We start from the raw sequence: 11388 nt of genomic DNA, 5'->3' as shown, positions 1-11388 counted from the left end.
GGGGTTTCAGCAGTTTTCCTCAGGGTGCAAGTCTTAAACCTGGGCCTTCTTGTCTGGCTCTCAGACACACAATGGGGCCGTTGACAGAAATGTTTAAGTGGCCGTGAAGTCTGGAGCCCGGATGCAATCCACCTGCCTGACAGGATCAAAGATGATGGGCGCAGATAGAAGACCAAGAAGTTCGACCTCCAGCCAGGTTCTTGTCAGCCTTAATGGATTCGCTAACAGAAAGCAGGAGGGAGAGTTGAGCTTGCCGAGAACAAAGGAAAACGTGACTGCTCAATCAACCCTTCTTTTGTTAATAGGCTGGGGCCAGCAGGCTCCCAGACAGGATGGGGCTGGGGAGGACCCTTGGAGTGTAGGATTCCCTCCGGGTGGGAGGCTCAGCTCCAGGCAAAGCCCCAATCTATACACACTGGGCTTTGGGAGAAAGGGTGCTCCTAAGCTCCTGTGTCTTTGATGACTTTCGGTTAGAAGATACTCTGTCTTAGACAGAGATGACATTCCCGGCTCCCAGGACAGTGAGAGCACCACAAACCCCTCTGTGCAATCCATTAGCATTTTGGGATCTCGGGGTGGGGGGGTGGCGCGGGGAGGATCTACTTGTGCATTTCAGACTCAATGGGGGAACGGAAACAGATGAAAAACCAAAACCCAACTGTTGCCTTGCAGGTCTGTTAACAAGGGCAGTCTGCTGGAAACAGGCACTTATTTCTCTTCCAAGAAGTGGAATAAAATGTAGACATCTCTAGAAGGCTTTGATATAATTTAATGTGCTTACCCTCAGGCATAGAGGCCTGTATTCACTGCAGGTTTCAATGTTACTGTTCCTTCCTGTGGTCAGTGACCGGGGTCCCCTTCCCTGCACACACATTCCCACTTGGTTCTGCCTCCCCTGAACCTGCCCTGCTTTTATTTTTGTTATTCTTAACAGCCGGTCCCCTTCCTTCCCATCTGTCTTTATCATCTATTTTCAGGTTATGGCTCAGGCCCTTCCTCCTGGAGCCCTATTTAGACATTCTCAAACAGCTGAAAAAGAAGGGCAGCTTCTAATAGTTGCTGGCAGCATTAATAATGGGATTCATGCTTCTCTGGAAATAAGCCAATGGCTTAAACTTAGATCTAATTGCAAAATGGTGTCATATAAGGTCAGCAATTATTTTACTGCTTATAAGACAAAAATACATAAAGTTTGATCATTTCTTTTCCTTTTATGTATATATATATAGTTAATATGTGTTTTAGTTGCTCAGTCGTGTCTGACTCTTTGTGACCCCATGGACTGTAGCACACCAGGCTCCTCTGTCCATGGGAATCTCCAGGCAAGAATACTGGAGTGGGTTGCCTTTCCCTTCTCCAGGGGATCTTCCTGACCCAGGGATCGAACCCAGGTCTCCTGCATTGCAGGCAGATTCTTTACTGTCTGAGCCACCAGAGATATAGTTAATGGGTGCTTTAAAACGACAATGTTACAAACAGTAGCTTTTCAATGGCCTTTATTGTTGATGAATGGCTTACACCGTATTACACCGTGGTGAATGTTTCTCCTCATGAAATATTTGGGTTTCCAGCTGAAGGACGCCGGGACCCCTCCCTCCACCACACACAGCAGAGCCTCACTATACGTGCATCAAATACAGCAAACGCATGGAGTGTGTAGTCAGACTCAGACAATTTATTTTTACTGAATTGAGATTCAAGTTCAACTAAGCATTCTAACGGGTAACAAGATTCAAACATCAGAGAAAAATCTCTTTAAAAAATCACAAGCAAGCAAGCTCACACATCTATGGACCGCAAGATGAACTTCCATTTTATTCTCAACACCCATCCGTGTGGAGGGTCGCAAGGTGAGGTTGCCAAACACAGAAAATGATATGACAGCACAGTTCCCCGAGGGTAATTATTCTTTGAATGGAAAACATCATTTAAATCAAAAACATTTAGAGATGCTCCTTTAGTTTATCAATTCCTAACCTCGAAATAAAATCTTAGTAACAGAACACAGAATTCTCCTTCGTTGGTCACCTCATTCACTATGGAAGAGGACAATCAATAAAAATCATAAAAAAACAAAACCCTGAAAGAGAAATAAATAACTAAATAATTTACTTATAGGTAGTTCTGCTGCACTCATTGCACGTAACCACACAAAATTCTAAAGCTGATTTTTTTTTTTTAAAGTTTGGAAAATGCAGTTGCCTGTTTGAGTTTCTTGCTAAGTGGTGCATGCTTCTTAGAAGGAGAAGTATCCTATGTAGGCCTGAGCTTCAGATTCAAACACCGGGTACTCTAGACCTGCCTGGGTGCACAGATGTGGTGACAGGACAGCAAGGGGTCTCCCCGGCTTCCAGGGTCGGGAGCCGCAAAGCCAGTGGTTTACGGTGAGAATGTGCAAAAACCACTGAGACCAATCAGTCTGTCTGTACTTTTACTGTGATGTCCTTGCAGGGACTATAAAATCTTCAACAACATTCTCTGGAGGTTTAAAAAGGAGCAGCACAGGTAGGACGATGAACGTTTACTTGAGGAATCTTTCCACCAAACAGAGAGCTAACACAGAACACTGCTCTTTGCGAGGCTTTCAGCAAGTTCCCTCCCACCCATCCGATTTCTCCTGCTTTCTGTCACTAAAAGCGTTCACACTTTACTGCCTTCTTGGCCAGCCCTTAATTGACATTATTTCTTTGCTTCCTGAATTAGGGCCCTACCATGCCTGCAGATGTCACAACAGGGCAGAATGAGTGCACCCACCTCCCCCCCGCACCCCATCAACAGCATGTTTTAAATTTGGGTGGGGGGAGGAGGGAAGATGTTACCTGGTTTATTAGAAAACCAATCTTGAAAAGAACCTAGAGAAAAAGATGAGTGAGATTCTGGTGCATACACAACTGTTTTCAGATTGCAGTTGGTCATGTCTCTGGCCCTTCTTTCTGTGCTCACGCTGGTCACAGGTACCTCCCTGAATAGAGAGAAGGCGCTGGATATCCGTTCTTGAACGGACCGTCTGTGGAGGCTCAGCAGTGTCCTCTGTAAAGGGACACTGATTAAGTGTCTGAGTCTCTACCGGCCACATGTGGTCTCTGGTGTGTACTGGTTACTTTGCTTTCCTTTAATGACCTTAAAAAAATTGAAAACACACTCTAAGCTCAAGAGTCTCCCAGATTTTCCCTGTGGGTGATGGCTTGCCAAGCCTCTGCTGGGAGTTCTTTGATGGGGTAAACAGCTCCGAACTGTGCAAAGTACAAGGCCACTGTGCCTTGGGACCCTAATCTGGGGGACTTCTTCTGGAGACTGAGATAGGTCCTGGCAGACAGATGTCAAGCTTGGATCTTCCATGCTGGTCTCTGCTGCACTCCCCAAACATACAGAGCTGGACCACATTAGCATCCTTTATCTAAAAAGTGGCTGTTTACCGTAGGTCTTAATTTACACTCATTTAAACCTGTACCTGTGCTAGCTTACTCTTGCTGTGATCTGAAAGGCAAAATCACATGTTCCAGGTGCTGGGAAATTTTCATCCTGCAGGTTAGGGCCTTACTACTCCACATGGCTGGTGGTAGAAAAGCTAACGTGTAAACTTACTTCTTGTTCACCACTAATGCCACCTACAGTCCACAGGGCAACCCCTCTAAGAAGTCAAGGAGAAGCATGCCAGCTCTCTACCCCAGGGTACTCATGACAGCTCATGTATGGCTGCGTCTTGAGAAAGAACAGTGTTTACCAGGAACCAAGGAATTAAAACAGCTGGAGATCAGCACTTCAGAGGCTGGATTTTTTTGAGAGATACCTGTCTCCATCCTCTCTGAGAGAAGTCTCTCTTCTTAGCATCATGAGATGCTATGACACCATCTAGCTCCTCCAACGTTCTTGATATCTGAGAGGGAAACTTTCTACCAACAATTTTTCTATCATTAGAATATTCACTTTGAAGAGCAGAATCAGAGATTTGCATTTCTTTCATAAATCTGTAAACTTTTAAGTTATCAACATATAGTATGTCAGGTTTTTAAGTAATTACTAGACAAGATGAATATCCAAACTTTTTTCTAAATTAAGGGCTTAAGAACCTGAATTCTTTCTCTCATCAGTGATTCTTTTAAAAAGCAGCTCTCAAAATATAAATCTGTTATCAACTAGATGGATTTAGCTGCTCTGGAGTTAAGAAACAGTCTAGGGGCGTGCATGCATGTGTACGCACACGCACGTGCACACACACACACCCATCATCTAAAAAACTATGCATGAGAATGTCCAAAGTTTCTGAACTAAATGAATAGGTGAAAAACCACCCATCTCACAGACACCAATCCAGCTGTCCTTTTTATGTTTTTGTTTGAAATGTCAAACTTGTTTTCCTCAAAATGTGAGTTGATTCTTCTTTCTCTTAGTCCTGTGGCTTTACAGTGGCCCTGCCAGCACCACCTCGACCACAACAGTCAGGCCAAGTCTCTGAAATACGAGGGCAGGAGGGATACCGACTTGAAAGTGGAAGAAACCAGAGCACAATTAAATAACCACAAATGAACGAGAAACATGGACATGCCAGCTGGCAGACACCAGCTCCAGTTCTAACAACGTTAAAACCAGTGACACTATGAATTTTCCAACTCAGTCAAAAACATAGTGTTCTAAGGGCACTGAAAGATGGGATGAAGGAAGTAATTGCCTGTGGTTGGTATCGAGGACTGATTTTTTTTCTGAATGAAATGAAATGCAACAGTAGACGCTGAAGCATGTGCTTTTAAAAGTGACGGCACCGCACCCCCTCACCCTCTCCCACTGGTGTTTCACACACACACAGCACTCTGGTCGGTTTCACATTTTTTCAGGTCTCTTCCTGTCAGTTTTAAAAACTGTTACCTCTTGGTGCCTATACCTATCTACTGTGGATATAGATGGTTCTGGCTTTTTAAACCTGCAAAGCAAAGAAACAGTAAAAGCCCTGAACAATAAATAAAACTAAGCATCTCCCTCTTTAGGTGAGAGCTTTCAAGACAGAAATAGGGATGATCGGTCCAGTGAGAACGTGTTCTGGTTCTGTGAGTCACCCCTTGGTTCCACCTCCCCCGACAGAGGACAGCCTGCTGTTTTCCTCCAGTATCAAAGTGCATCTGTTTAAAATCGAACATGCCTTAGAGAACAACCAAAAATTGTTGCAATTTTTGGCAGATATTTTACGCAGCAAAGATGAAGTGATGCTCCCTTTTCCTGACTCCTCCGTTTAAAGCTGTACACAGAAGAGCTGAACGCAGTACTTCCAGGACAGCGGAATCTGCGGACAGTGGGGTTTCCAGGAACAAAGAGGGAAAAGAAAAACAAAACTAAGTGAGAATGAAGAGGAGAAACCCTGAGGCGAAAATGGCTTTTCCTGTAGAGTTTCCGGGGGCTCGGAGCCCGGCTCATAAGGTAGCAGCGATCTTCTGGGACGGAAGGCCCTCCTCCAGCCAGACGGCGGCGGCTGAGCCGCTGCGCGGGGCCCGCCGGTGGATGCGCCGCAGCCGCAGCAGGTAGAGGAGGATGGCGAGCAGGACCACCAGGAAGCAGCCGGAGAACAGGTGGTGGTTGTACACAAAGGAGAAGCCGCGCCAGTGCGCGTGGCTGGCCCGGAACGTCTCCTGCTGGATGTCTCTGCCCCGGGAACAAGAACAAACAGGACGGCTAACGAGGCCGGCAGCAGACGCAAGGTGACCGCGCCCAGGGACATGCGGGGGGCCTGGTTTAGGACTCAGCTCTGCAGACTGAAACCGTCACCTCTGTCTCCCAGACCCAGTGTCCTCACCTCTAAAATGCAGGATAATGTGGCCCAGCAGAGGGTGGTTCTGAGTATGAACACGGAAACACATGAAAGTGTATTCATGAGTCTGTAGCTGTAACTAACACTCAGGTTTGGGTAACAAAAATCAGAGAAAGTTAGAACTGTGCTTCACTAATACACAGAAGCCAGTGTGGAATCAAAGCACATGTTTGTGATCACAACACCTAATTCTCAGTTTCTGCTGTTAACCCAGTTAATGTGCTGCTGGGAAAGGCTTGATTAAATGAAGGGAAAAACAAAACCAAAACCAGCGAATCCCTCACTTATTTGTGAACCAGGGTTCTGATGTGGGGTCAACTGAGAGCCAGGTCTGAGTGTGACGGGGAAGGAGGCACGTCTGTATTTATGGCTCTGGCTGCAACGCAGCATTTCCACGGAAGGTGAATGTAGACAAAAACCACCACAGTGTCAGCAGGAACGTGTGAGTCTGTTCCTAATGCAGCTCACAGATCTTTTACATCACACTGGGGTGTTCTGCAGACGCCTCAGAATACTACCAACAGCTATCACTACACTGAGATTCCAGAAAGGATGAATTCTGCTGCCAGGTCTTGCTATCTAAGGTGCTAATGAGGAAGAACATACACTACAAACCGCAAGATCGTCTTCTGTAATGTTAGGTAAATATATTGCAATATAACAGTTTCCTCTATAAACTTATGCATTTATATTAAGCACTAAAAGCAAGATTTTAGGAAGGGGTCCAAGGCCATAAGGGTTAAGGACCCTGGAATGGACCCCTCTGTGTTGGGGCCAGGGAACAGACAGCTGATGACAATGGGAGGGGAGGATGCACCCGTGAGGAAGACCAAGTCAGACGCCCCCCTCCCCACCCCCTCAACCCTGCCATGCTCCCAGTCTGCCCACAGCCAGCATTAACAACACCCCAAATACCCACACCACGGCTACCAGTATCCCTCAGATGCATAGAAGCACCTTCGGCTGGATTTGTTACCAAATTCCCAGCCCTACCTCAAAGGTAAGAAGCGGGTCCTGTAGAGGATTGCTCCGAGGGTCCACTGCACCTCCTTGTCGTAAACTTGCAAGGCCGTCTTTAAACTTCTGTAGTTGATGGGAAACGAGAAGCCCCTGTGGAACACCTCGAACATCCAGGCGGACTTGAAGCACTGATACCTACAAGCGGCACAGACGTGAAGGGGACTGAGTCACTGGTCCAGACACCCCTGTGTGGCCAGTCTCGCCCTCTGTGACTGATGTGGGCGTCGGGGCTGCATGTGGCTGGTGCTCTGAGGGCCGGATCAGCATCTCCAGCTGATTCGCTTGGTTTACACCCCTTGTCCCATATCTTTCACCTGTCAAATTGATTTGCCCATGAAACCTGATCTCTACATAATATGTGGTGGCCATGAGAGGTTTTTCCCCTTGGGCTTTCCATCATTTAACTCCTTTCTGAATAAATACTGAACAAGAGGGACCTTCTTTGAACTTCAGTTTCTTTTTTATATAATGAGAACATGGGAGGGTCCTTTTTGGCTCTGATAGTCTATGATTTTAAATATTCATCAGAGGCTTGCTTTTTGCAAAGTGCTGGGCTAAGCAAGTAATACGATATCATAAATAATAACACAGCCAATGTGGTTAAGCAAAGGATTTTTAAAAAGCAACAAATACCTATAAAACAAAACAGAATATGATAAATGTGCCAGAGACATAATGAGGGCTCTGGAGACTCGGAGAGAGGGATGGAGCCTGGCTGAGTGGACAGAGGAAAACAGCTCTGACCTCTGACCTCTGGGCAGCGCATCAATGGCAAAAGATGCACAGGAGAATCCCAGGTGGAAGGAAGACCAAAACAGGGCCCAAGACTGTGAGACATGTTTGGGCGAGTCTTTGCCATCCATCTGAAAGGACCCCGGGCAGATGCGGAAGAGCAGGGACCACCAATGAGGACGCAAAGGCAGACTGGGGCCAAGACTGGACACAAGAGTTTCTTCATCGTACCCTGGGCTCTCTGTCCATGACTTACTTGAGCCTGTGGAGGTCGGCGTGAGAGGCATACAGTCCTCGGTCAAAGCGTTCCCGCAGGATCGACCACTTCGTGGCACAATAATCCTGAAAGAAATGTCACCCCAAGTATACCCCTAGGAAGTTTATTAAATTTTTTTCATTTAAAAAAAGTGTTGACCAAATTCACATTCATAACGAACATATCCTTCCAATTAGGAAACACAAGCTTAATATATGTCTGTATCCCACGAGGACACAACACACACACTCCGTGAATCTTCACTGATGAGAGGGACAATGCTTGTTTTTCATTGTAAATTTTGCTCAAGGTCATTGTTAAAGAGAGTTTCCCTGCCCACAACCAACCTCTTCCAAAGCTGCTGAGTTTCTCCCCCCGTGACTGCACATGACTGGCAAAGATTTCTGGAAAAGTGAAGTTGTACCTCCGCTGGTTCGGACTGAACACCTAGGTCCATGGCTACATGGTACTCTGGGAACTCAGTATGTGCGTTCAGTTGCCCAGTCATGTCCGAGTCCTTGTGACCCCACAGACTACAGGCTCCTCTGTCCATGGATGCTCTAGGCAAGAATACTGGAGTAGTGGGTAATCATTTCCTACTCCAGAGGGTCTTCCTGCCCCAGGGGTCAAACCTGGGTCTCCTGAGTTTCCTGCATTGGCAGGCGGATTCTTCCCATGCGAGTCACTAGGAAAGCGCCTGGGCACACAGGGGTGATTACAAGAGACGGCAAGAGGCGCCCCCTTTTCCTGACGTCACTTGTACGGAGGTATGTATCAAGAGCTAAGACTTGCTGAACACTGAATCAGCACCTTCTCTGAACGTAATGCTTAAAACAGCTCCTTGACATGGCTGCTACTCTAACCTGTTTAAAGGGTGAAGGACCTGAGGCTCAGAGAGGCAGTGACACTCAAGGACAGGGACACAGAAAATACGGTGCACAGCCTGGGTGAGGGGTGAGGACACCTGTCATCAGAGGAGACACCACGGCCGAAGACAGGATGGAAGGGAGCGCTGACGGGAGGGAGACAAACAAATCTCTCATATGATCAGAGCGTGAAGTGCTGGGTGGGGGGGGGAGATGAGGCTCAGAGAGGCAGTGACACTCGGACAGGGACACAGGAAATGTGGTGCGCAGCCTGGGTGAGGGGTGAGGACACCTGTCACCAGAGGAGACACCATGGCCAAAGACAGGATGGAAGGGAGCGCTGATGGGAGGGAAGCAAACACATCTCTGACATGATCAGAGCGTGAAGTGCTGGGTGGGGAGATGAGGCTACAGGGTTGGGGCGGGGGGGGCAGGGGGACACACTAAGGTATTTGAAATTCATCCTGGAGGCAAGAGGAAACGCTGAAGACTCTGAAAAGGAGACCAGGTGGCTGCACTTGGGTTTCAGAACACTGGGGAGCGGCGTGGAGAATGAATGATGGGAGGGAGACCAGGGCAGGAGGACCAGAGGGAGGCTCCTGCAACGGGGCAAGTGAGAGTCCAGGACTGGGACAGTGAGCGTGGGACGGAAAGGAGGGAGAGCAGGGGCCGCAGAGGTATTTCTGACATACAACAATATGCTTAATGACTGCGACTACGGGGTGTACGGGAAGGGATGGATGAGTGACAAGGGGAGGGGAGGGGCGCTGGAGGGCTTGTGATGCCATGACCGAGACAACACAGCAGAAGAGAATGGGGAGACAGGAGGGGTTGTCTGGAGCTGTGAGAGCTCGCAGGCACTGGGCGGGGTCACATGTGGAGCCTCTTTCTGGGAGGCAGCAGCAAACCATGAATTCAGATGAGACCAGCCAAGAACCTACAGGTCAGAGGACCAAGGGAGGAGACTGCCTGGGCTTGGAGCCTAGGGGGCTGTCAGGAAGGCAGGGAGAACGAGAGAAGAAGGGTGCTGGCAGCAAAGGGCAGGAAGCTGTGAGGAGCTGTCGGACCAGAATCACACTATTAAGTGTGGGAGCCGCGATGGTGGTGCAGTCCATGCCGTGGGGCAGAAACTGGCTCACGGGGGGTGCTTTGGCTTCCGCTGTGACTGTTCCTCTCCCCTAACCAAGGCCCAGCCAGGGCTGCTAAGGTGCTGCCCATGGCCTTCTGCCATCTCCCGTGTCCTGCTCCTACACCAGCTCCCCAGACAGTTACCTTGGCGGCTCTAGTGAATGCTGCGGCGTCGTAGTCCCCGCCCATCCGTAACACATCTTCCGTGCAGTAGTAGAATTCGGAGAAGCCGTAGAACTCGCTGTTCTGGAAGTGAATCGGAGGCTGGTAGACCCCGTTGAGGGAGGTTTGTGTCTCGTTTGTTTTGTTCATGAAAGGCTGGATGGTCTCCCGGCATAGGTCAAAGTCCCCTGTCCCCCGCAGGTACAGCGTCTGTCCGTTTTGCTGGATTTCGTCTTTGATGTCCAGGGGTAGGCAGGGGTCCAGGTACGGAGTGTCAGGAGTCAGGCCGGTCTGTTTCCCCAGGAGTCTACAGGACCAAGAGAAACTTCATCACGAGACAGAAGACTGCGTGAAGAAGAAAGTGGCTCCAAGTCAGTGTTTCCCAAACTCTGTCCCGCGGAACACGAAAGGGTTTCAGGAAAAATCAAGTTAGAAAAACACAGACTTGAGCCCCTCCTGGAGGTTCATAACACACGCCTGAGTACAGCAGACACCTAAACCGGGGCCAGTGAAAGCACGACCTGGTCAGATCGCGGATGCTTCCTGTGCCCTGTGACAGGCTGACGTCCTCGGCCGTTGAGGGCACACAGTTAGTAAGCTCTTCCGTGTCTCCCGTTCACTGCGGTCCAACGCCCACTCACTGTGTTATTCCCAGCCCCATTTTGGCCACAAATGCCTGTCATTTTCATTATATACAGGTGAAATGTGACTGTAAAAAGAAGGCGCTGGTCCTGTGAAAGCTGGATCAGATGCCTTAGAAAAATATGATAAAGGCAAACTGCTAGAAAACTGGTGTCAAATTAGGTATTAGCAAGATTATTTTAAAAAGCTTGGAAAAATCAGTAAATATCTAGACAGAAAATAGTATCAAACTGCTTCACAGATGTCTTTAAGGCCTTGGTATTCTTGAAAGATAGCCAAAACAGTATCAAGAGAGGGTGCTGTACCTGCCTGCCAGAGAGATGACAGATGCAGCTTAAGAAAAGCTTCTAGTCCAGAGCGAAAGACTGGCAACTGAATACACAAGTTAGAACAAAATGCTTGAGGTTGATTCTATTTTTACGATTCTCTGCCCTAACTGAATTTTTTAAGTTAACCAACTATTGATCCCAACTGCAGCAGATAACAATTTTACTGTACTATGGGCTCTGAGAAGTCCTGTAGAAATCTTAACACTGTTTATTGAAACGCTCTACACTTACTGCCTCCCAATGAAATGTCCAGATCTGTCATCCTACCGTGTCTGCACCGCTAAAGAAAAGCTCAAGTTATGTTACTGTTTGACACCAGGAAATCCCATGGGCCTAAAAGATGTTTAAGTATTAGGAGGGCACCTGAATTTGACATTCAGTCACTGAAATTAAGTCAAGTTTTTACCTGACACTCAACTGACCTAAGATCAGGGCAACTCAAAATGGACATGCACG

General features: G+C 47.8%; 1 protein-coding gene across 9 annotated transcripts in view; it reads right to left on the bottom strand.

Annotated features, from left to right (window-relative positions):
• Positions 1-1650: 1650 nt before the first annotated feature.
• ENTPD4 (ectonucleoside triphosphate diphosphohydrolase 4) overlaps positions 1651-11388 on the bottom strand; it is a 36061-nt gene continuing 26323 nt past the window's right edge. For all 9 annotated transcript variants that reach the window (XM_061163875.1, XM_061163880.1, XM_061163874.1 and 6 more), the window contains 4 exons: positions 9944-10268; positions 7806-7891; positions 6791-6952; positions 1651-5631 (listed from right to left, as the gene is read on the bottom strand). In XM_061163875.1, the coding sequence (XP_061019858.1) occupies positions 5403-5631; positions 6791-6952; positions 7806-7891; positions 9944-10268 (802 nt within the window). In that variant the 3' untranslated portion in view covers positions 1651-5402. The remainder of the gene's footprint in view (positions 5632-6790; positions 6953-7805; positions 7892-9943; positions 10269-11388) is intronic.

The sequence above is a fragment of the Dama dama genome, chromosome 16 (assembly GCF_033118175.1).
Source record: "Dama dama isolate Ldn47 chromosome 16, ASM3311817v1, whole genome shotgun sequence".
NCBI lineage: Eukaryota > Metazoa > Chordata > Mammalia > Artiodactyla > Cervidae > Dama > Dama dama.
This window is presented reverse-complemented; position numbering and strand designations above follow the sequence as displayed.